Below are 27,371 nucleotides of genomic sequence, written 5' to 3' on the forward strand. Positions count from 1 at the left end.
ATCGCCACTCCTTCCTTTTCTTGATTGTTACTACTGCTGCACAGTCCCTAACAATATTTTAGTTACTTTGATACCATCTTGATATAATCTTGATATCATGTTTAACATTTTGATGATGAGTCTTCTAACTCCATGGAGATACCCATATAACAATAATAATAATATTAATTCTCTTCAGTGAAATTGATGGACACATATTCTGATGAAATGCTATAGTTTTTGATCTATTTGCAAGAGGGCGCTGTTTAATTGGCAGCATTTTTACAATGTTCTGATTGGTAATTTATAATTATTAGTTCTAGAGATGGTTAATTTAAAGGGGCATTATGGCGCCAATGCAGAAAATAGAAAAATGTGTAGAACATGATGCTCGGGCGCTTATTAAAGCAATTACGGGATTTGAGGTAATTGCCATTGCTGGAAATATCCAAGAGTAGTCGTTCCTATATATTTATCGTTAAAAGACGCAAAGTTTTGTCATATACAAGTATTATTCGGCCCTAATGTTAAACAAGCATATTGTGATATGCTTGTTTGTTTAATATTATTTCTGTTTTTGCAAGAAAAATTATTAAACCATAATATTAAGCCAGTAAGGGTCAGTTATGTCCTTATTGCTAGGAAACGCATATAATTTTACGTTATTAATCCAATCAGCTTAGTTAAAAGCAACGGATCTCTGCTTTCTCTTTCTCATTGGCAAATCCAATCACGAAAGTTTAAAAGTCTATTCACTGGGCATAAATAATTGTGTTAGTTACCAACGCTTTCTATGATGTTGGGTAGAGATTTACATTCCCAGCGGGTGGGGATATAAGAAAATTCATTTTATTTTATTTTTTTCTAATTTGCGATGAACGAAATGCACACAAACCAAACAAATATTCCGCATAAAAGTGAAGTGTATAAGTTTTGAATTATTTTTATTTTATAAACAAGAATGTTTGTTAATTTCTTAAAAGTAAATATTCTTTTTTTAAAAATACGTTTATTATGGCTTTGAGCAGTCTTTAAGATTGCAATTTGTTTGGTTTGATTAATGTTAGGATCATGTTACAGGAAATGGAAATTTGGTCGATTGGTAGAGCCTCAGCTACTAATGGCTCACGCAAAAAGTTAAGCAAGTTTGAACGCAGTTAGGAGTTGGAAGGGATTTAATCGTTTGATGCTGTTGGCACACTGCTCCCTCGATGAGTCTTTGGACTCCCTGGAGGTGTTACATAATAATAATAATATTCAATGAATGTTTGCTTTCCGTATTAAAGTTCACACGGGTGCACAGCATGCAGCCTCATTCCACATGCCATCCTAATTACATTATAGAAAATATTATCTTCACACATCCACTGCTTATAGAAATGGCCTTTTCAGCCATCATTAATTAATTACTATTGTTTCCATTGATTTAAGTATATTTATCCATAGAGCTTCTTCCTGTATAACTGTGCTTTTAAAATTTGGGAAACTAAAGATTTATACTGTGAATCTCTTCTTGCACTTGGTCTAATAATACTATTAATCTGGGACTATTGCTCTAAAGACAACATTTTATGTTTCAAGTCACTTCAGGTCTGAAGCAGGGTGATAGTAGTTATCTACCACTTTAAGACCTCCAAAAATATCCATGCTGCAGTGGGAAGCTTGTAGTTCCCACTGCAGCATGGGAAAAGTCAAAAAGTACAGACATCACTCATCTACTTCAGCACCAAGTGGATTAATAAGTTTTTTTGCCAAACCATTGCAATCCAAAAGTTATTATATTATTATTATTACATGATGCATGGAGTCATCACAGGAGAACATTATAACCACACAATCCACTATAATACTTCATCTAGACACTTTGCAATCCATTATCAATATTATGCCTTCTGCATCCCATTTTATGCTTGTTAACTGCCAGGAAGAAACCCTTCTTTCTCTATAAGAGATTAGCTAATGTAAGTCCATAATCATAGCAATAAATCCTTTTATTTTCGAATTGTCTGCCAAAAAACACTTGGTGTAAGAAATCCATAAATGAAAAGAGTAACACTAGCTGTGATGTTTTTGCAAAGAGGCTTTAACATCTAGAGGCATGGTTAGTAGAAAAATGGACTAAAATCCCCCCTCACACACATTCATCTGGATTTCTTCTTTTTTTTTCAGCCTTCAGTATTTTGCTCTCATTTATTCTACTGACCATCCCAAGTGCCCTTCTGCACTAGGGAGAGAGTGGAAAGAAATAACAGTCACTCTCTCCATTTAGTTGCATATTTCTAATGTTAACTATACGTTTTACAATCTGTTCTGAAATGAAAAACTTTACACCTAATTCTAATGAAACCATTAAAAATCAAACAGTTGCATTTTAGTCATTATTGGATATCCTCTGTTAGAATGTTTGCCCAATAGCTTAGCTGATAATAACAGTGCTCTTGGAAAGACCTGAATTCAAATTCTGTCTAGGACTGTATGATGTGGAGAATTTTTTAAGGTTTTAAAGGTGAGTTAGCCAGTCTCATGGCTGTAGCAAGGTTTTTCATCTCACAAAACAGACAAACCCACCACAAGAACACATAAGAGACAAATACCTAGCCTTATAGCATTATTTTTTTAGCCATAATGCAAACAACACCACTACTAGGCTCTTGATTAATTAATTGTTTAGAGTATACCAAATTTGGCTGTGATGTGATTATATTCTCCATTGATGTTCAGGATGGGCACCTTCATATGATAAAGGTCTGGTGGTAAGGTTTGTACATTGGCTATTCATAACTGTTTTTTTAAGGACATTACAGCATGGACTACTATATTAACTAAAATAAATTTAATTAATACTTTCAGTATTTTGGCAAAGTCAAATTGCAACATCATCAGGGAACAAAATATAATAAGGTATGTGCATGCAAGCACATATAAAAGATATGTGCCTGGAAGTATTAATTAAATTTATTTTAGTTAATTTATTAGCCTATTCATATGATATACTAACTCACCTTTAACTGAAAAGCCATTTTAAATTTCCTCTGGTACTGTTATTATGACCATTTTGAAAGAAAAAAAAAAGAGAAATATTCAATACATAATAATAAAAGTCATAATCTGTAGAAAGGTTCATTAGTAATTCCAATGTAAATACTAGTATGGAACTTTTTTGCAATCTGCATTCAAATATTTATTTATTTTTATTACATATATATATATATATATATATATATATATATGCAAATATGGAGAATTTAATCAAACTCACCAAAAAAGGAAGACAATCTTATTGTCATGGGTGATTGGATTGCGATCATTGGTGAAGGCAAAGATGGTAGAGGGTCAGGAAAGTATGGACTTGGATGCTGAAATGAAAAAGGAGATAGACTTTTGGAGTTCTGCCACCAATTCAATCTGATCATTACTAACATCTGGTATGAGGTACCAAAAAGAAGGTATACTTGGAAAATGCCAGGGGGATATAGGAATACCAAATAGATTATATTATGACAAAAATAAACAGCAAACTGATGATCTATTAATGATCTATTCTTAACTGCAGATCGCCAACATAATCTTATACCAACATTCATTCCTATTAACAAACTTTCTGGCTTCCTGCCAATCACTAAGGATAAATTCTTTTTCTCTCCTCTGTCTTTAGCTATGGTTATAAGTTCTGTACAAATGTCGTGTGTTTTATTTTATTATTATTACGTGACACCTCCAGGGAGTCCAAAGACTCATCGAGGGGGCGGGGTTACCTATACTACAACTCTCCGTCTCTGCCACTCATCCACAACTACAGCAAACTGCATCATCTACACCAACGCCATCTACTGCCTGCTACCACCACTAGTATTTTCACAGACAATCACAAACATCCATGCCCACGGCAGGATTCGAACTTGCAGCCTTTTGGCTGGAGAGCGGATACATTAACCACTTGGCCATCCAGGCTGGCTGCTCTGTGAAGAAATGAATTAGTGAATGTCATTACTGTGTATTATACATCATCTTCCTAGCTTTGTGTCAACATCAAATGCAGAATTATATAAAAGGATACATGCCTAGTTTATAGAAGTTTTTAAACATTTAAAGTAATTTAAATATTAAATGTATGCTCAGAGAGAGAGAGAGAGAGCTCTGAAGTCCTGTTGCGTTGTCTTAATTTGAATTGGAATGAAGATCCTTCAATTCCCATTTTTTGTGAAATTCTTATCCTTGGTAAATGTATTTATTTTTTAATTATTAATTTTTTTTATGATTATTTGATTGTGTGATGTTACCCTTTTAATGCATGGCATTTGCTTTTATTGATTAATCGATAATTACACTGTGTTGTTTGAATTCCTTGTATTAACTATACTAATAACATTCTGTTAATTTCAATAAGAAATATCTGTTGATTGCTTTCAGTAAAAACTTAAATGTTCTGACATCAGTAGTTTTAATAACAATAATCGTGAACTGTTCCTAAAATTACTGCTTAGTTTTATTTATTTAAGAATAGCATATGTTACATAGATTTTGACAATACTTATGGAATAACATGAAGATGAAAATATAATTTTAGAAAACTAATCACACCATATGTATCTTTTGCTCCAGTGTTCTGCACATTAAAGAAAATTGGCATTCTTGACACTATGATGTTGTCATCCTCTTATTTGGCTTGAGTACATGCTGCAATTGATCCAACTCCGAGTTTCTGAAGTTGAGGAAGCAGAGCTGGGTTCACTGCTAAGTTTTAAGGATATTTTCTCAGTAAATGGGAAAGCATGATGCAGATTGAAAATCATTATCAGAATTTGTTATCAATATTTTAATATTCACAAATTATTTTGGGGCAATTACCAACAACAGAATGTGATCCTTGTGATCCTTGCTGAGAGAGTGTGGTCATGACTAAATATTTAGAAGTGCCAACAGCATGCCCTGCAGGTTAAATGACAATCATAAGAAGTTTAACTTATGATTTTGTTAATTTTGGCATGTAATTATCCTGGGTTAATAAGAACAAACTATATCCATCTCAATATTATGATAGTTCTCTATAATTACATAAATCACAATTTATGTAATTAGACATAATTTGCTAAGGTTGCCAAGGTAGCTCAAGGATTACTTGGTTATTGAAAAACACACACACACTCTAGCACAGATAAGGAAGTTATTATTATTCTTCTCTGTAAGACCTTGATATGTCCATATCTGGATTACTGTGCATTCGAAGAAGCTGCTAGAGTCGCCCGTTCAACAGGTAACTTAAATAAGAATCAAGGCCTAATCCTACCAGATATATGGATAACTCTAATCAGATCATTTAACCAAAAAGAAATGAATTCATTTTAAAAATTTTATGGAATTTACAACCGTGTTAAAAAACTTTTTTTATTATCCCGACCTTTCGACCTTCACATCATCTGGAGCGTACATAAATATACAGGACAAGCTGAGTTACATCATTAACGGTAAGCTAGAGTTTCTGAAGTTGAGGAAGCAGAGCTGGGTTCACTGCTAAGTTTTAAAGATATTTTCTCAGTAAATGGGAAATCATGATGCAGAGTGAAAATCATTATCAGAATTTGTTATCAATATTTTAATATTCACAAATTATTTTGGGGCAATTACCAACAATTTTTTTTTTTTTACCAACAATTACCAACAACAGTTACATCATTAACTGTAGCTCTAGCTTACAGTTAATAATGTAACTCAGCTTGTCCTGTATATTTATGTACGCTCCCGATGATGATCTGGATGTGAAGATCGAAACGTCGGGATAATAAAAAAAGTTTTTTAACACGGTTGTAAATTCCATAAATTTTTTAAAATTAATGCTGATCACCGTCCCTAAAAGAAAAAAAAAAAGAAATGAACTTTCATGAAAATTACAATAAATATCTCAACAAATAAAACGTTGTACTTGCGACACGCGTATTGTATCACATGTCGTATTGTTATCACGCACAGCGATAACTTTATATAATTTTTAGAATTGTCGGTTAGTTTCCTAGTTTTTGTTACTTTTTATTGCTTACCAGTGTATCCTTTGAAAATGCTGACAGATATTAGTCAGTGAAACGTCGGATATTAAACTATTATAACATACAGAATTAAGTCTTTAATTTATTAATACTAGTGGTCAAGAAAAAGGTCATAACATTTTAGAATGTTGAAATTAATGTTTTACTTCAAAAATAGACATAGTGTTTTAATTTATTTCCCTATACATTGTTTTGACTTTTCAAAACGTCTTTTGGTGTGTATTGAGAGGGGTGGCAAACTCAGAGAACGCCCTGGGTGGCAAAAGCTCTAGCTACACCACTGGCAAATGGTAATGAATATGAAGCTAATAGCATTTTTTTAGGGGGGGGGGAGTGCTGACAGACACCAGAGAGTAGTATATGATTGAATGCAATCTAAGGAGAATGAGGGTGACTAGTGGAGTACCTCATTATACATGTCTGTATGGTACTAAGATGACTACTGCTTAATTTGCATATCAGTGATATAAGGAAAGATTTAAATGGGAATATTTAGTTGTAGTTCAGAGGGCATATTGCAGAAGTTGGTAAAAATTGTCCAAATGATTACTTGGATGGTGAAAAATGCTAAGAGGTAAAGAGAGGTAAGTTATTATCTGTCTTTAGAAGGCCATGATTTGGCCACATCTTGACTGTCGTGCATGGATTTGGTCACCTAGGTTTTTGGGGTATCAAGGTGGTAGAGAGGATTTAGAGATGAGTGACCAAGCTGGTGACAGGTCTGTGGAATGCTCCCTCTGAGGATAGATTGAAGGTTATTGTAGGTTACAATGTTTAGTTGATAGGCAGAAAAGAGAGGACATAATAGAATCTTATAAGATATTAAAGGGGTTTTATAAAATTGATGCAAAGAAAATTTTTCAATGTATGACAGAGAACTATTGATCATCTGTGGAAGTTGTATAAGATTGTGGTGAGTAGGTTTTTTGCATGAAGAGTGGTGAATTAGTTGTGAATGCCCTTACAGTGAATGAGTTTAAGAAGAGGTATATAGGCTTTGTGTATATAAACATTAGTCTGGGTCTCCCACAATGAGTCTCCAGATGCCACAGAGATACCATAAATAATGATAATAGTGGTCTGCCAGTCCAGTCTTGTCATAACAATAGTAGTGAATGTATTTCAAATTTACTAGTCAGATGTCAACAGATTGTAAGCCATTTCATACACTCTTGAATGTGATAAGAAATTGAATGAACAGGTGAGGGTGAGCAGATAAAGGTTGGTAATTTGATATGCATTTCAGATGTGGTGTAGAGTTTATATTTATTAAGCAGTCTGACTATTTTTTTACATATGGCTTGGATATATTAGGATAATAGTCTTGTGTATTCAAGGAGAATGGCAGGTGGGGGGACCTTTAGTAATCTATGTTTTATACAGCTTATAGCATTGACTAAAAATGTGTGGTAAATGTGGTCAAGTTCATTGCATCACTGGAACAGATAGCCTTTACTGTGTGTTTGGTGTTTTTAGGACATCGTATGTTGGGCTAGGCAGGTCTGGTATGTGTAGGATGTGTTTGCTATTTATAGAAAGTACAACCACTTACGTACATATCTTCTAATCTGCTTTGGATTTCTATAAATAGAAAAGAAGATAATGAACTATTTGATGTGTTTGGGACCATTGGACCAAATAGCAGATAGTACAGACACACCTATGTATAAACTTGCCTAACAGTTGGCAACGTCTTCTCCCTGTACTAGGTAACTCCCCCTCTTTTGTGAAAAATTTTATTCATTTTAACATATTAGAAAACTATATCCTTAAAAATTCAGATATCATCATGATTAACTCTGATATTACATCTGTATTTACTATAGCTCACTAGAGTTCATGCTGGTTATTTCACATGGAATGGGAAAATATGCAGATAATGTGATGGGATATCACTAGGTTCCCCGTCCGTGCGCTTCACAACCATATGCCTGGGGAAGGAGTGTCCTAGGTTCGATTCCCATCAACGACGTGATGAGCTCAAGGATCTTCCTCAGCCATAGTCAAGTTAGCTGGTCTTGGACATGGACAGCAGGGTTTTTCCGCTAATTTAGCTGGTGTTTTTCATCCCACAAGCAGGCAAACCGGTCCGAGGACACACACGGATTACAGTCAGGAATACTGACCCAGCCATAGGTCTGATTTGTCATCCTATGCCAGTTCTGGAGGCCAGATAAAATTTGGGGAGACTAGATGGTACTGTGAACTCCCGTATAAAGGAGGAATGCTGTATCATCACACGGAATTTATTTATTTACTGGGTTCTTCCCCTTCCCCTTTAGCCAACTTCTATATAGTGTGCTTGGAGAATCAAGGTTTTAACACAGCTGTTCCCAAATCACTAGTCTGTGATATGTGGGGGATGCATTTGCTATTTGGCCTCATGGTCCAGATATGGTAGATGCATTTTTTGTGTATTTAAATAATCAACACCGTAAAATACACTTTACAGTACAAAAATAATTGAATAACTGATTGCACCTCCTAGATACTCACACAGCCCCCCCCCCCCCCCCAAAAAACAACACACACACATACAGAGGAAGATATTTACACTCACACCATCATCCAGTCAAACAAGATGGTATCCAAAAAACACTACACAGAGTCATGTAACTCGTATGTGTATTCCACCATCTGATAATTTCACCATACCTGAACTTTATTATCATGAGTACTTCTCTGTTGAGTGCATCAATCACATGATATGGCCTTACTCCAGAGATAACTCCAAAAATGATCCCATTTGATGAGAATCCACTTGTTAAAAAATTATGGCAAAGATATTACTTAAAGACAAACCACCAGACATCACCACAGAAAAAATGGATACTTCAGTATCCAATGAAAGCAAATTAAACTTACCAACTGACCCTAACACATCAGACGTATTGAATATTTTACCAGAGGAAGAGATGGACACTGGCCATCCATACTTCCCAAAAATAATTGATAAATATAAACCTGACAAAGGTAAGCCCTCGACCTCCCAAAACTCAGACAAGTCTATAAAGCCAAAACAATAAGAAAATTTTTACAATGGAACTGTCCTTTTTTTTTCCAGAATATCGATGATGTGAAGATTTTGTTGCAGAAACACAAACCTTTCTGTTTACAGGAAACATACTTAAGACCCAATGAGGACCCTACCTTTAGGAATTTCACTGTTCTACACAAGGACAGAACTGGAAATGGTCCTGCTCATGGAGGAGTAGCTATCCTAGTGGGCAGTCATATTCCTTTCCATCATGTCCAACTTAATACTTCTCTTGAAGCAGTAGTGATTCGTTTCTCCTTGGGATTTCTTATTACAGTATATTTAATTTATTTACCACCGAGTGCTGTGCTAAATGAAATTGATCTTGATAACCTTATCATGCAACTGCCTGAACCCATACTTTTGATGAATGACTTTAATAGTCGCAATACTCTGCGGGGTAGCTCCAACAGTAATGGACGAAGTCAAATCATTGAAAGAATCCTTGATAATAATGGCCTCTCCCATTTGAATAATAGATTGAATACTTTCTTCCATATGCCTGCCTACTCATATTCTGCAATTGATCTTACAGTCTGCTCCCCTTCCATTCTTCCACTGCTCACATAGGACGTTAAGGAGAATATATATACATGGAAGTGATCAGTTTCCTGTTCTTTGCACAATGTCTTCACAGGAACCATGTTCACCTACACTTATGCCCTTTATGGAAAATGGACCAGGCCGACTGGAACACTTTTTCTCATCTTGCAAAATTTAATACTGATACCATCAGTCAAACACCTATCAATGAAGCAGTAAAGTATATAGCAAAGTGCATTGTCCAGGCAGCAACAGCCTCCATCCTGAAAACATCATCTTGATTTCCACTTTATCCAAAGCCTTAGTGGAACTCAGAATGCCAGACAGCCAAAAAAGATCAACACAAAGCATGGGATATATTTCATAGATACCCCACCACATCAAATTTAATAGCTTTTAAGCATTCTCGGGCCAAAGCATCAAAGTCAAAAACAACATGGATCCAGTTTACCATGTCAATTAATCAGTCCAAAAATTGTATGGGATAAAATCCGGAAAATGAAAGGTAGAATTAAAACACGCCGTTTGTCTACCTTAGACCATAATGGAAGTGTTATTGCTGATCCCAAAGCTATTACTGACACTTTGGGAGAAAATTTTGCCAGAATCTCAGCAACAGTTTCATATCTTCTTGAATTTTTAATACTGAAAGAGCAGCAAGAGAAACAAGGGCTAAATTTTTCTGCCAATGTTCTTGAGCCATACAGTCATCCATTTGTTAAGGAGGAACTAAAAAGTGCTCTTCTACGATCTCAACCTAGTGCAGTAAGGCCTGATGACATCCATTATGAAATGATAAAACATCTACTATCATCTTCTGTGGATTTCTTTTTCTTAATATACAACAGAACACTTTCAGAAGAAGAGCTTCCAGATTCTTGGCATAAGTCAGTTGTCATTGCTATCCCAAAACCAGGAACGGATCTAACACAAGCAAATAATTACCGACTTATTGCTCTGACCAGCTGTCTTTGTAAGATACTAGAGAAAATGATAAATGCCAGACTTCTTTAGTATTCAGAAAGCAACAATCTTCTCTCCAATACACAGTGTGGGTTACATAGACATCATTCAACTTTAGACCATTTGGTTTATTTAGAAACATGTATAAGAGATGCATTTCTGAAGCAAGAACATCTTGTTTCGGTTTTCTTTGACATGGAAAAAGCTTATGACACAGCCTGGAGATATATGGCATAATAAAATACTTCTATAACCTGGGTCTCTAAGGATACCTTCCTGTATTTATTAAAAACCTTCTGTCAGGTGAACTTTCCAAGTCAGAGTGGGAAGTACACTATCTCGACCATATTCTCAAGAACTGGGTGTGCCCCAAGGCTCTGTCTTAAGTGTGACACTTTTTTGCTATTAAAGTTAACTCAGTCACTGAACAGCTTCCTCCCATTGTAGACAATGCTATATATATGTTGATGATGGAAGTTTTTCCCCACTTGGTTAGACTCTAATAAATTTAGTTTAATCCTTTATCCAAGTGTAAGCAAACAAAGTTTGTGCCTGAAGTATCTTCAGGACTGAGACAACTCGAATAAGAGCTTCGTCCACCTTTACCACGAGTTGCCTCAGTCCTGAAGATACTTCAGGCACAAACTTTGTTTGCTTACACTTGGATAAAGGATTAAACTAAATTTATTATAGTCTAACCAAGTGGGAAAAAACTTCCAACATCTTTCTCTAAATCCTGAGTAATTTAATAAGAAGGTGAGACATCTTTTGGCAGCTCGTATAGGTAAATATGACTTCTCCATTGCTTCTGCCTTAGTATCACCACCTCTGGGTCTGGCTCCCACTGACGAGACCTCAATAAAGGTCGAAACTGGTTTGGGTAGTGGCCCTTCCCTTAATGCATAATTATACATGTCTGCAAGGAGATTTGCTTTGCATTATGGGAGATACTAAGACAAGGAGAGATGAGAGCTTGGTCCACCTTTACCACGAGTTACCTCAGTCCTGAAGATACTTGAGGTGCAAACTTTGTTTGCTTACACTTGGATAAAGGATTAAACTAAATTTATTATAGTCTTAACCAAGTGGAAAAAAACTTCCAACATCTTTTTCTAAATCCAGAGTAATTTAATAAGAAGGTGAGACACCTTTTGGCAACTTGTATAGGTAAATATGACTTCTCCATTGCTTCTGCCTTAGTATCACCACTTCTGAGTCTGGCTCCCACTGACGAGAGCTCAATAAAGGTCGAAACCGGTTGGAAGCTTGGGTGATAAATGGCAATGGTGTAGCCCATGAAGTTTTAACTGAGGTGCGGCCGTTGCTGTCACCCTGGTCCTTGGTGGGGGTGGGGTAATGAATGGTAATGCTGTAGCCCGTGTTAACTGAGGCATGGCTGTTACCCCTTGGATCAGAGATGAGATGAGATATGAACACAAGAACAAATGAGTGGCTCTGCTCGGTGGTGGGGTGAGCCTGCCACGGTGTAGAGCCGACCGGTTCTGAGAGTTCTTCTCAGTGGCAGGGTGAGCCTGTTACTGAGGGGGAACAATGCTGAGTTATTGGAGTTTGACCTGTACTTGAACATTCAATAAAGGTCGAAACCAGTCTGGGTAGTGGCTCTTCCCTTAATGCATAGCATTATACATGTTTGTGTAAAACTCGATGTAGCTTGGAAATACCAAAGCGCCTTACATAGATTTTTACAGAGGTCAAGTCTCATGAGATTGTTTGTTACAAAAATAACCTTGTTTGTCTCTATATATATATATTTTATGCTAAATATTAATGTAAATAATCCTATGGGAAATTGACTGTACTTATACTTACTGCTTTCAGAAAAATTTTTAGAATGTGAAAAACAAAGGCAATGCTTTGCCACCGGAACTTTGTATAATAGCTATGTATAAGGGCACAAGAAAGTTGTTTACAATTTAAGTGTATGAGAAAGTTGTTTGCAAGCTCTGCGTATAAACACCTTCTAGGTCAGTGTCAAAGAGATCGGCAACGTTCAAACAAGTTTCCACTGCCCAACAAGATAGAATTAAAGGAATGCACGGAGGAGAAGAAAGAACGGGTCGGTCTTAACAGAAGATCAAGGAGTCGTGCCGAATTCTTCGGGTTTTACAACCCTTTGTGCAAGGTCCTGGAGAACGTGAAATAAAAAGGGATTGAGCCGAACATCGTGGTCGGCAGAGAACCAGAGAGTCGAAAGTTAGAATTATCGGAGTTGGCAGTTTAAGGCTGAAATATCAGCAGTTAGAGGTAGAAGTTCCTGAAGTAGGATCCAGAGGACTAGATGTTACAGAGGAGAAGATGGGAATGACGAGAGAACAGCCGATGTAAATACTCGAGCCAAGTGTCGGTCGGATGTCTTTTTGCTGCGGGAGGTCGACTGAAGCCAAAAGCCGCAGAACGATCTTCAAGCCTGTATGCTAAAACCTCTTGCCTGAGCTTTTCGAGTACCTGAAAATTGCAGTCCAAAGCCCGCCAATATCCCGACGAGACGCTCCCTGAAGCAAGACTCTCCAGACGGAAGCTTAAGGTCCGAGATGAAAGGAAAAGCATAGGGACTTTAGTGCAGGACCTTTGGATGAGTGTGCAACACAGAGCCTCTGTAAGTTTGTTCCATCCTTTTGTAATCTAGAAGATACATTATAGATGGACTGATAAGAAATAGTAATAAGAAGTGTCTATAAGAGAGTCCTCTGATTTGTTATTAATTGGAATATAATTTGTGAGATAACTTGACATAGCTAGCTATCCTCTTTGTGAGTAAATTAGAGTTTCAATAATTTGATTTAATAAGCAGAGAAGTAGTTGAGTAATTATATTGTATAGTTATTTAGTATTGAAAAGGGAAAGTTTGTTTCTTTATGCTAAAAGTCAAACGGATAGGTAGAGAGAGAGTAACCTCCCAATCGTTTAATTAATTTATTTTGTTATTAATGTAAATAAATGTGTTTTATTTATATGTCAATAGAGTGCCACCTGATCTTTTATTTTACAATGCACTGTTCCTAAATAAACTCGGATCTGTGAGCAGGAAAACAACTAAGGCATTAAAAGTGTAGTTTAAGTACTTCAGAACCACGACTGTTTATGTGAACTTTATTGAAGGAATTCATGCTAGTAAGAGAGAGAGAGAGAGATCTACCTGACGTTTTACTGAGTCTTATGCCGATATAGAAATACTGGTGGCGCAGTCTTAACAAATAAATTTTCCAGTGTTCATAGGACTAATAAATACGAAAGGTGGATAAACATAGTATGCAATAGAATAAGTAAGAAAGATTACGAAAGCAAAAGCACACTGCTAATAAATAAAGAAGATATTACAAGGATAGAGCAAGGATTAAAGTGTAAAAGATTTAAATTAATGATTACATCACATTGCATTACAATATAGGCAAATAACATCATTCGTTACATCTGCAAAGAGATATGCTTTGCATTATGGGAGGTATTGAGACAAGGAGAGATGAAAGCTTGGTCCACCTTTACCATGAGTTGCCTCAGTCCTGATACTTCAGGACAAGTGTAATCAAACTTTGTTTGCTTACACTTGGATAAAGGATTAAACTAAATTTATTATATATGTTGATGACGTCACCATTTACTGTCACTCTCATAACATGAGAGTAAGACAACTTCAGCAAGTAATTGATTATGCTTCTCTGTGGGCTCTTAGTAATGGGTTCAGGTTTTCAACAGAAAAGGTGTCTGTTTACACTTCTGTCAAAAACACACTCTTCATCTAAATCCTGAATTAAAAATGGGAAGAACTGTTATTCCAGTAGCTACAGAAGCCAAGTTCTCAAGCCTCATCTTTGACAGAAAACTTACATTTCTAGCACACATTCATCAACTAAGAGAAAAGTGTTGAACCTCTTTCGCACTCAATCCTCTGCTGAGTTGGGTCTTTATCGTACACTTATATGTTCAAAGCTGGATTATGGGTCTCAAGTCTATGGTTCTGCAAGACAGAGCCTGCGATGGTTGAATTCCATCCATCATCAGGGTATACAGATAGCTACAGGTGCCTTTTGCATATCACCCACTCAAAGTCTTTATGTTGAAGCAAATGAACCAGCTCTATCACTTTGATGGAAACAGTTGTCTCTTAATTATGTCCTAAAGATAAAGTCTCTTCCAGATATGTCCTTTTGGTATGCATGTTAAAGAGCCTATGCAAGCTGTTTATATGAATGTTGACAACATAACGGCATCCCTCCATGACAGGTTTGCACTCCATTGCAATTTCTCACTTTGTCAGCTGCAGAAGTCTCATACTCCATCATCTGTCTACCTGCAATTGTTTAATGCACACAGAGCAGCCGACTCTGATATCAGTTCAAGTTCTGATATCACTCAGAGGTATCAATTCAAGAATTGATAGGTAATTTGTAGAAACACATTTGACTGTAATTTTGTTTATATGTAGGCAGTGGTGAGCTATGGAAATTTTAACGAAGAGCTCGCATCGTCGAGAAAAAAAAAAAAAAAACCGAACTTAGCCCTTACAATACTTATATTGCGACTTTGTAGAGCGTCTGACAGGTATGATAATTCCTGTAGGATATCAATCATTAATGCTAGATCTTTTAAAAATTCCAAATTGAGGTCTCGTCAGTGGGAGCCAGGCCCAGAGTGGAGATACTTATTAATAAGGTGGCACACCTTTTGGCAACTCCTATAGTTAAGGATGACCTCTCCTATTGCTTCTGCCTTAGTATCTCCACTCTGGGCCTGGCTCCCACTGATGAGACCTCAATAAAGGTCGAAACCGGTATGGGTAGTGCCCCCCCCCCCTTAATGCATAGCAGTATACATGTCCGCAAGGAGATGTGCTGTGCATTATGGGAGATACTGAGACAAGGAGTTGAGAGCTTAATCCACCTTTGCTGCGAGTTGCCCGGTGTTGTACTACCTTACCTTAGTCCTGAAGATATTTTCAGATGCAAACTTTGTTTGCTCACACTTGGATAAAGGATAAAACTAAATTTATTATAGTCTAACCAAGTAAAAAATAAACTTTCAACATGCATGCATATTGTATAATAATTCCTTTTAAACTATTTACCTACTACTGTACTCCTTGGCTTGGTTTTGTACATGTATTTTGTTTATTAACTTGTACTGTAGACTATTTATGTACTGCTGTAACTTTTGACCTTGTGTGTTGCTGTGACCTCTGCTGTAATTTTGTTTATGTGTAGATGCTGCATTGTGGAACTTAATTTTTGGATGTGCATATTGTTTACAATTTTCTTTAACTCTTTATGCATAACTTTTACTATAGTGCAGTATGACTTTTGTTGTTTTTGTGCGAAATAAACTATAAACCAAACCAATCTATCATGGTCAGCACTATATGAAGACAATTAATGTTTTCAATTTGTGTGCATTTTCAACAGTTTTCTTCAGTTTTTCATCATAGTTTGTTTGGTAGTGTCTGTATACAGGCTCTGATGTGACTTCTTTATTGATGTCAGAGAATTCTTCTGCAAATAAGTTTGTGAAGTGAGACTGCATAAACTTCTCCACATTTTACAGTGTCTTCCTAATGCCAAAATTTGCTCCAAGCTGTGTTCCAAGCTTTTTCAGTTTATTTTGTTTGCTTCTTATTTGGTGAGTTTGAATTCTTAAAAATCAGGCAGTTTGGGGACAAATTTTTTCAGGCTGCTGACAACATTATCTGGCTTATGTTCTTGCACACTCAACCAAAGTTATTATAGCATTATTTATTGCGTGAAGCAGCTAAGGAATTATCAGTGCCCTTGACCATGTTGTTTAATCTTAGTCTCGGGTCTGGTTTAGTCCCGAAGGTGTGAAAAGAGGGGGAAAATGGTTTCACTGCATAAAGGAGGATCCAAGACTACGGTTGCAAATTACTGACCAATCAGCATATCAGGAGTCGTTGTCAAGGTCTTGGAGAAAGTAGTCAAGGGAAAAATACAGGAATGGATTGATGAAAATGAGATACTGTATGGGGGAAAGCATGGCTTTGTGAAGGGTAGATCATGCCTCAGTAACTTGCTCAAGTTTTATAACAAGGTGATGGCTGAACTGGATAAGGGTAATGGGTTTACAGTGATACTGCTGGACCTGGCAAAGGTGTTTGACAGGATACCACATGGAATTCTAATGCGTAAACTACAACATATGGGAATGGATATAGGGTTGGTGAGATGGATAGGTGGGTGGTTGATGGAGAGATATCAAAGAGTAGTTTATTCAGGAGTAGAGTCCAAAAGATGGCCTGTGACTAGTGGTGTGCTGCAGGGTTCTGTTCTTGGACCACTGCTGTTTAATCTGTTCATTAATGATATAGGGAAGGATCTAAGAGGAACAGTTCATTTGTTCGCTGATGATGCCAATTTGGGTAGGGCAATAGTGAATGCAGAAGATGTCAAAATCTTGCAGTATGACTTGGATAGATTGGAGTTCTGGGCTAAGGAGAATGGATGTCAATTTAATGTGACAAAATGTAAGGTTATGCATTTTGGGGTGAAAAGATTAGCAGCGGTATACCATATTGGTGGAACTGTACTCCAGGAGATTGATGAGGCCAGGGACTTGGGAGTGTTGGTGGATAGGGAGATGAAGTTTAGGGGGCACATTGCAAAAGTAGCTAAATAAGCTCATCAACTCACTTGGTTGTTGAAAAATACCTTGACGAGCAGAGACAAGCAAGTTATTATACCTCTGTACCGAGCCTTGATAAGACCTCATCTCGACTACTGTGCCCAGATTTGGTCACCTAGTTCCTTCTTGATGGGGAGGAGGTGGAGAGGATCCAGAGGCTAGTGACTAAGATGATAGCGGGTCTATGGAATGATCCATATGAGAACAGGTTGAAGATTTGTGGGTTGCAGAAATTAGTTGATAGGCGGAAAAGTGGAGATATGATTGAGACATTCAAATTGCTAAATGGTTTCTATAAGATAAATTCAGAGGGTATTTTTTTGATCAAGACTGGTGGTGGGAGAACTAGGGGACACCTATGGAAGCTGGGCAAGAGTTAGCAGGAGTGTTAGAGCTGGGTTCTTTACTTTTAGAGTGGTAAATGAGTGGAATAAGCTGCCAGAGTCTGTTGTGGGTGCTATGACGGTGAGTGAGTTGAAGGCAAGGTATGATAGATACTGTGAGAATGTCGTATAGTTGTGTGGACATGATGTTTAGGGCCTCCCTTGATGAGTCTAAGGACTCCCTGGAGTTGCCCGTAATAATAATAATCTCTGATGTAACAATTTTTCTGGAATTCTTTTAATGTCAGCTTGACTTCTCCATTGATTGCTACAAAACAAGTGTTCAAACTGGTGGTACTTGAAGTTTGTGATGACATGCTGATTTGTTGGTTGAATCAATGGGGAATATGAGCTGATGAATTATCAATATATGGAAGAATTCTTTGGCAAGTTCTTAGCTTACAGATATCACTCTACAGCTGGCATAAAATAATTCATTTGAAAATTTCATTGTTGATCTATGCCTTTCAATTACTACTCTCAAAAATCAAAAGGAGTCAAGACTAAATCAAATGTTTAATGCTCCCATGTTCTTAAGGTGACAGATAAGGAGTGGCTTCATTTTGAAATCTTCCAAGTAAGCATTTGATCCCAACATCAATGCTAGACAATCTTTTAGTGCCCTGCATCCTCACGCTTCTATTTTCATTCTCTATAATGTTTATTTAAATTAAGGGGATATTAAATCCCACATAGTTTTAAAACCAAATAAGAAACTCAAAGATTGGAATCAGAGAGTTTCTTGCCGAATATAGTAGACTATAAAGTATCGGCGACCACTGGCGTGAGCAAATGCAAGTGACCCTAGCACGTAGTGCAATACCGGAAGACTCGCAGCAATGTCAGTAAATTCTGATCGCTATTCTTAGGTATTTTCCATAATGTAAAAACACATTTCCTAGGAAATGTATGCTGTTATTACATTATGGTAGGGAGGTCACTACCCAGACCGGTTTCAGCCTTTTTTGAGGCTTCATCAGTGAGTAGCTAGACCTAATACCGAAGTGTATAGCGAAAAGAACTTATATACTTTGCGATACGAGTTACCAAACAGGTGCAACCATTAAGTTACTTAAGTATAAAGAGCTAATAAGCTTCATTTCGGCAATGAAAACATTATTTAAATTAAGGGGATATTAAATCCCACATAGTTTTAAAACCGAATAAGAAACTCAAAGATTGGAATCAGAGAGTTTCTTGCCGAATATAGTACACTATAAAGTATCGGCGACCACTAGCGTGAGCAAATGCAAGTGACCTTAGCACGTAGTGCAATACCGGAAGACTCTCAGCAAAGTCGGTAAATTCTGATCGCTCTTCTTAGGTATTTTCCATAATGTAAAAACACATTTCCCAGGAAATGTATGCTGTTATTACATTATGGTAGGGAGGTCACTACCCAGACTGGTTTCAGCCTTTTCAGCATACATTTCCTAGGAAATGTGTTTTTACATTATGGAAAATACCTAAGAATAGCGATCAGAATTTACCGACTTTGCTGAGAGTCTTCCGGTATTGCACTACGTGCTAAGGTCACTTGCATTTGCTCACGCCAGTGGTCGCCGATACTTTATAGTCTACTATATTCGGCAAGAAACTCTCTGATTCCAATCTTTGAGTTTCTTATTCGGTTTTAAAACTATGTGGGATATAATATCCCCCTTAATTTAAATAATGTTTTCATTGCCGAAATGAAGCTTATTAGCTCTTTATACTTAAGTCTATAATGTTTTTTTTTTTTTTTTTTGGAGGGGGGGCATCTCACTTGGCCTTTCTAAGTGAGATTTCATAGAAATTTCACTTGGAAAGGTCTGAATTAACCTTAGACAAGGTCTTCCAAATTCCCTACACATTTGTTCTTTGATCCCAGTTCTATTCTTAAAATGCCTAAACCATGTCTGAATTGCTATAAAATTCAAGTGTACAACTTGAATTTTTTTTTTTTTTTTCATATCATTAGATATGTTCTATACATTCTTACAAGTAATTTCTTGTCAACACATCTATATCATTTTTCACACTGTAGAAAGTATTTTACCTTGAGTATAATAAATGTTAAAGATACCAAGCTATTTTAAACCTGGTTTTTACTCCATTTCCCAAGTAAGCAAACAGACAAACAAGTCAAGTTTGCACTTGCAATTGTTGCAAGTCTAGCTGACCCTGCACGCAGTGCAAGATCAAGGCACTCATGGTAAAAGTAGAATAAGCTCCGATCACTAATCTTAATATTTACCCTTAATGCAAAGCACATCTCCTGGAGGAGATGTATGATGTTTTGTATTAAAGGCAAGTGGCCACTACCCAGACCAGTTTCGACCTTTATTGAGGTCTCATCAGTGGGAGCCAGGCTAGAAATACCAAGATTTTAATAATACAGAGCTTATAAGTATTTTACCAGAACAAGTTACCATAAGGTGTTTTAACCTTATTAAATAAAAATCTCAGGAGGAGATATAAATGTAGAAAGTATTTTACCTTAGGTATAATAAATGTTAAAGATACCAAGCTATTTTAAACCTGGTTTTTAATCCATTTCCCAAGTAAGCAAACAGACAAACAAGTCAAGTTTGCGCCTGCAAGTGTTGCAAGTCTAGCTGATCCTGCACATAGCACAAAACCAAGGCAACTCATGGTATAAGCTCTTTATTATTAAAATCTTGGTATTTCTAGCCTGGCTCCCACTGATGAGACCTCAATAAAGGTCAAAACCGGTCTGGGTAGTGGCCACTTGCCTTTAATACAAAGCATCATACATCTCCTCCAGGAGACATGCTTTGCATTAAGGGTAAATATTAAGATTAGTGATCAGAGCTTATTCTACTTTTACCATGAGTTGCCTTGGTCTTGCACTACGTGCAGGGTCAGCTAGACTTGCAACACTTGCAGGCGCAAACTTGACTTGTTTTGTCTGTTTACTTACTTGGGAAATGGAGTAAAAACCAGGTTTAAAATAGCTTGGTATCTTTAACATTCATTTTTCACACTGTCTGCAAATCACTTCAGCAGTTTCTTTTCACGAAGCACTAGAATTTCCTCCCTTAACACTTTTATGAAGCTTTGTGCATGCTTTACAAGTTCTTACTAAGGATAATTTCTTTTTCATTGATGCCGGGATATTTTTACTCTATGAATGCAACCTCTTGACTGAGAGTTCATGCACAGCATATGGCCATAAAATGTTTTATTGTGCCTCCTTTTAATTTTGGTGCTATATGCATGATATATCTTTTTTTATGTTGTATGAGACCAAATGAAAACCTGAATTTTTTTTTTCTTCTCTATCTGAATATTAAAAATAAAACAAATCTCTAATACATGAATGTGCAAAAAAGTAAGTTGAAATTTGGTGAGCCTTACAAAATACATTTAGTGCATGTTTCTGTTTAATATATTTTCTATGGCTTGATATCTTGTACTTTGCTCTGCTCTCAGATATATACATATGCTGATAGGCATTATCAAATTTCACTCATTTGAACTGGAGGGGAGGGAGAATCATCTGCATGGCAAAATCAAAACAGTATTATGCTAAACAGATAAAGAAGATTCCCACTCTATTTTATCTCTAATGCAGTTTAAGAATTTTAAAAAACTTAAATATAAAGAGCTAATAAGCTTCATTTCGGCAATGAAAACGTTACTTAAAATAACTTATAACATTATAACTTATAAAATAACATTACTTAAAACATTACTTATTAGGTCTAGCTACTCACTGATGAAGCCTCAAAAAAGGCTGAAACCGTTCTGGGTAGTGACCTCCCTCCATAATGTAATAACAGCATACATTTCCTAGGAAATGTGTTTTTACATTATGGAAAATACCTAAGAATAGCGATCTGAACTTCTCCACCTTTGCAACGAGCTGCCCAGTATTGTACTACGTACTAGGATCACTTACATTTGCTAACGCTAGTGTTGCCGATACTTTATAGTTTACTATATTCGGGAAGAAACTCTCTGATTCCAATCTTTGAGTTTCTTATTCGGTTTAAAAAAAAACTATGTGGGATTTAATATCCCCTTATTTTAAGTAATAATTTTAAAAAAGATTGCATATTGCATTTATTATAAATCATTAGGTCAATTTAGACCTTAATATTTATTATTTTTTTACACATTAAAACTACTTTCATTCTGTGCCTTCCTAAAAGAATTAAGAAAGAATAATTTTTTTGTTTGTTTGTTTTCTTTCCTGCATATCAGAGTAATTTAAAATTGCTTAACATCATTGCCATATTAAAAAGGTTATTTATAAAATGTTTTGCTTAATTTGCAGGAGGAGAATGAGAATTTTCAAGTATGCTTACAGTTCACTCTGTCGAATTTTCGTTATCATCGGTTTTTAGATGTAAATAGTCATGATGTTCGGCGCAAAATAAAAGGGTTTGTATTTTATTAAAATATAGTTTGAAACATTTACTGTCCCTGTGAACAGAACTATTAAAGTTTATTTAGGTTGAATTTTTTTATTTTGCACAGTGATATCTCAGTATAGAAAAGTAATGTAGAAAAATGCATTTCTGTAGATCATGCATTTTTTGTACCATATCTGTATACTACAAAATATTTTTGCCACAGACACTAGGACCTCAAGATATAGGTGCATTAGTTACATATATAACACCAGATCACAATTAAATTTGATGTTGGAAGATTATTTTGCACTTGGTTAGACTATAATAAATTTAGTTTAATCCTTTATCCAAGTGTAAGCAAACAAAGTTTGTGTCTGAAAATATCTTCAGGACTAAGGTAAGGTGGTACCTCAGTCTACCTTGGTATCACTCAGTACCAAGTTCTGCCTTAGTATCACCACTCTGGGTCTGCCTCCCACTGACGAGACCTCAGTAAAGGTCGAAACCGGTCTGGGTAGTGGTCCTTCCCTTAATGCATAGCAGTATACATGTCCGCAAGGAGATGTGTTTTGCATTATGGGAGATACTGAGACAAGGAGTGATGAGAGCTTGATCCACCTTTGCTACGAGTTGCCAAGGGATGTAGCACCTTACCTTAGTCCTGAAGATATTTTCAGGCACAAACTTTGTTTGCTTACACTTGGATAAAGGATTAAACTAAATTTATTATATTAAATTTGATATATTGCTTCATATAGTTTTGTGTAGTTATCAGTTGTGCCCAGTTTACAAGAATGGAAGTTCAAAGACTGAGAATGCCATTGTGAATGCTGAAGAAGATATAAAGAGGATAGTTGCAGATCAGTTGATAAAATAGATGTTAAAAATACAGATGCTACATGATTTTTTTATGTTATATCTACTTTTCTCCTACTTCTTTTTCCAAGTTATTTATTCCAACTCTTACATCCAAGTGTTAGATATTTAATGGAGAACTTCTTGACAAGTTATTCATTCAAGCTTTACAAAATAACAAAGAAATTTGCATAATACCTGCTTACCAGCAGAAGGTGAGAAACACCTAAGTTATTGTATGTGAAAGTGTATATCAGTATGTGTAACGTATTGGAATTATTTATTGTCAAACGGAAAGCTCAAATCAAGAATTATGTCAGATTAGCAATTCATGTAAAGGAATAATGGCTTAATTTATGTATTATTAAGCTATCAAAAAATCGTAAGTCGCCAGGTAAGAAATGACTAATAGGATCAATGGTCATGTCTAAGCCGCAAGTGCCTGTCGTAACGCCGAAGGCTGCAGCTTACGGGAAAGGCTGGCGTAAGCACCTTTCCTTGAAAACAACACCTAATAGCAAGCAGGGAAAGCAAGGGATCTACCTGAGGGCGATGTAAGTTATGGATCATGCAAAAAAAACAATACAGAAAAAGAGGGCACTTAGAAAGAATATTTAAGGCAATACACGCCAAGCTCTAGGCTTTTTTCTGGTTTCTTTGGGGATTTTGGAGATCGAGGACTCTCGACGAGTGATCGGAGATAGGACAAGCCGAGGGTGCTATGTCGACAGACAGCTGGCGGTATTCATGACTTGCGCTGAGAGGTATTCCACGGAGACCTGTACGAGAATCAACAGCTCATGCAGAATGGTGCCAAATGCTGAATGACCCACACAAGCGAACGGAGAAGGCTCGTAGTTCCAGCCATTTCCTGATTTGTGTCCAGTAGCAGAGAATGGAACAACTCAGTCACGAGACCTGACCCAGAACCAGCCAAGACGAAGGATGACCTGAGCAACACGTGGCAGCTAATAAACCTTCGGAGGGAGTTGGTAAAGTAAAGATCCTTTTGTTTTATATCTTGAGATTGTTTGAAGGTAGAATTTGTGTCTTGATAAAGCAAGGCTGAGGACATTTTAGAGAACTTTGACAGGATAGAGTAATTAATACAGCCAATTCTATTAGACAAAGAATTGTATAAGATAAATCTCTAACTTGTATATGATTGAAGTAGTGAAAACCCTTTGTTAATTGAGTAAATTTAACTAAGAGAGAAATGAGTTGTGAAATATCTATTTAAATGTGAATGAAGGAACTCGACTTGTGTGTGACATTGTTTAATTATCCATTTGTATTACATGATTTTGCATGTCAGTTTATGTGAGAAGGTTGGATTAATTTTGAACAGTTCGTATAGCTTAGCATAAGACATTCACTTAGCTAGCAATTCAGAAGTTTTGATAACTTAATACAAGATTTAATGTACCTGTCTTTTAGCATTATAGTTCGCCTACCGATTAGAGATCCTTCAACACTTCTGAGCATGTCAGAAAAAGGAGAATTCATTCCGATAATAGGGTAATCAATCCGTATTGCGGGATGAGTTGTTTATTATTACATGTCAGAAAATTAACTTCTGTTTCATGATCATTGTAGTTAACTATGTTGCTTGTATAACAGGTGGAAAAATTTACCTATAAAGCACGTGATTTCGCGTGTTCGTACAATTCGTGGCGACCAATTCGTACATCCTTTCTTTTTTTCTCCCCTTCAGCATGAATCGACTGTTCTTGGCAAGTTTCCAAGTGGAGATCTCAAAAGCATGGGCATACTATAATAAACATGTTTTGTTACTTGAACCTGAGTCTTGCCTGAATTCGAGGTGTCAAACTGCCACTTGTGAAAATAGAACCAAATAGTGGGAAGGAGTTTAGATAACTATATAATTGAGATTAGATCTTAGGACACGACTGCAAGGTACCGAGATCTATATACTCACGTGTGAATTCTAAATTTACGTATATGCCTAAAACCTAGGAATATTTCCCTGAACGTGAATTATATTCTTGTTATAGGAAGCTGCCTGGCACATTTAAAATATAAATTTGCCATTTTCTGAAGAGGAAATATCTCTAGGAGCCAAACCGGGTTATATATTAAGGAGAAAGATATAGAGAGAACTGAACCGAAATTGAATCATACTAAATACTTATTCTAATAAAGAAACAAAAATACAGAGGCATAACACAAGGCAAAATTAAGTTTTTTAAATTAAAGAGAAAACAAAATAAAAACAGTCTAATTGTTTTCAAAGTTAACTTATTTGTTAATTTCAAGATGTTCATAGTTATTTAAAGAAGATAAGAAAGAATAATATTTGTCAGTTTCTTGAGTTAGGATATAATTATATGCTTAAATTTTATTGTTCTTGAAAATTTTTATTTTTTATGAAAATACATTCATTTTTGAGAAATGAGTGTATGATAATTTTTAATTTGATGTGATATTTGCATGTTTTCCCATTATTTGCATTATTATACAAATAATCTTTGTGATGTAAATGTAATGTGTAATAATTTACTTATTCTATCCACTTTAATATCCTTCTGCTAGGCATTCTGCTTTTTTGTATTTTATGAAATATATTTTAGTATAATTTGAGCTGCTGTTTCAGGATTCAAGAAAAAGCATCACTTAGAAATATAAGTGCTATTTTGTCCTTTCTCCTTTGTTTCTCACTTACCTTGCATCAATCTTAAAAACAGCATAGATGAGAACCTGTGTTGATTTTTAGATTGCTGTTAACATCAATAGTAATCTAAAAAAAAAAAATTGCAAGGGTCGCCAGACTTATGAGTTGCTAGTAATGTCTTTTTTATTAAAAAAAAAAACAAAAAAAAAACCGTGGAGCATTATTTCAACTACATGAGTTGACAGGAAGGGAGCCATATGCTTACGCGCTCTTCTCAGTAAATTCTAGCATGTACAGAGAGAGAGAGAGACCGCCCCCGCCCCCCAAATTGTAGCTGCCATGTAAATAGTAATGAACTAAAATCAAACACTAGAGAATAACAGCAGAATTCTTAACACTAGGTTCATCTATTGATTATCCATTATTCTACCACTGTTATAACTAGCCTTGGTAACTCTCATATTTGATGGCAAGTAAAATATTGATAACAGTGGAGGGGGCACATGCTATGGCTTCCCTTGAAACATTCGGCATTGTAACACCATTGGATGATTGCTCTGAGTCATACCATGAATCCTATCTCAGGACAAAATCCTTTCTTCCATAGTTACACGATGATCAGCATTCATTATTAAAAAATATAAATCGAAACAACTACCATGTTATAGTAAAACTTCAGTTTAATATAAACCAAAATAATTACCAATGTTTCAACCTTCATACATTACAATCTACATAGTATGCTAAAGTCACTCTGGTGAGGAAAAAAAAAACCTTACTACATTAAAGCTAGAGTCGTATTATTTGATTACAAATTTTTAAAAGATATATTAAGCTAGAGAGCAGGGAGCTCTCACATAATTATTCGCAGATAAATTACAACAAAAACAGTATAGATGGTGACCACTAAGGGCCTAGAATTCATTACTTAGAGTCAGTGGCGGCTCGTGGCTTGAAATCGTGGGGGTGCTGCAACTTTCAAAATATACATACACACTGTAAGTACAGTGTATATGTCCTGTCCTGTCAGGTGTCTTCTCCCTCCAGGAGATTACTACCATGTGTCTCCACCATGTCCTATTCTGCGCCTCTCTGCTGCATTCCTTATATGAGAGATAGGTCCAGTCTTCTATATTTTTTATCCACTCCAGTCTTTGTCTTCCTCTCTTTCTCTTTCCCTCAACAGTTCCTTCGAGAAGTGTTCTTTGTAGCAGTTATGTCTCAGAATATGTCCAAAATATCTGACTTTTCTCTTTTCAATTTCTTTCATCAGGCTCCTGTTTACACCTGCCATCTCTAGTACCTCTTCATTTGTCTTTTTGTCTTTCCATGATATTCTGATAATTCTTTGCAGCATCCACATTTCAAAGGCCTCCAGTTTTTTCACACTCAGATTGGAGAGTGTCCATGTCTCTACTACATATAATAATGTAGACCATATGTAGCATTTGGAGATTCTTAGTCTTGTTTTCAGATTTAATTCTCTAGATGTTAGTAGATTTTTCATCCTGTTGAAAGTTGACCTTGCCATTTCAATCCTTTTTCTAATTTCATCTTCTGTCCTGCCATTTTCTGTGATCAAGTGTCCGAGGTATATGTATTTTTGCACCTGTCCTAATTTATTTCTTTTTATATTGATGCATATTTTTGGTATTTTCTTTTCTCTTGAAATTGTCATGATTTTTGTCTTTTTAAAGTTGAAACTGAGGCCATACTGTTCACTATACTTGAGGGTTTCATCTATAAGAGTTTTGAGGTCATATTTGTTTTCAGCTAGAAGAACCATGTCATCTGCATATCTTAGGTTATTAATATTTCTGCCCCCTACAGTGATTCCTTTGAGGTTACTAATTTTATTGAATATTTCTTCTGTGTACAGGTTAAAGAGAATCGGAGAAAAGACACAGCCTTGTCTCACACTTCTCTGAA

General features: G+C 36.0%; 1 protein-coding gene across 3 annotated transcripts in view; it reads left to right on the forward strand.

The window, feature by feature from the left end:
• The first annotated feature begins 307 nt into the window (after positions 1 to 307).
• LOC150098799 (gamma-tubulin complex component 5-like) overlaps positions 308 to 27,371 on the forward strand; it is a 304,536-nt gene continuing 277,472 nt past the window's right edge. Inside the window, exons 1-2 of one of the 3 annotated variants that reach the window (XM_090405102.1) lie at positions 308 to 404; positions 21,877 to 21,983. In XM_090405102.1, coding sequence (XP_090261228.1) covers positions 327 to 404; positions 21,877 to 21,983 — 185 coding nt within the window. In that variant the 5' untranslated portion in view covers positions 308 to 326. Of the gene's footprint in view, positions 405 to 4,090; positions 4,198 to 7,678; positions 7,730 to 21,876; positions 21,984 to 27,371 lie in introns of those variants that run through there. The other 2 variants (XM_090405103.1, XM_090405104.1) reach the window with 2 other exon arrangements.

This window comes from Typopeltis vanoorti, chromosome 15 (genome assembly GCF_054136105.1).
Source record: "Typopeltis vanoorti isolate ZY-2024b chromosome 15, IOZ_Tvanoo_1.0, whole genome shotgun sequence".
In the NCBI taxonomy this organism is placed as follows: domain Eukaryota; kingdom Metazoa; phylum Arthropoda; class Arachnida; order Uropygi; family Thelyphonidae; genus Typopeltis; species Typopeltis vanoorti.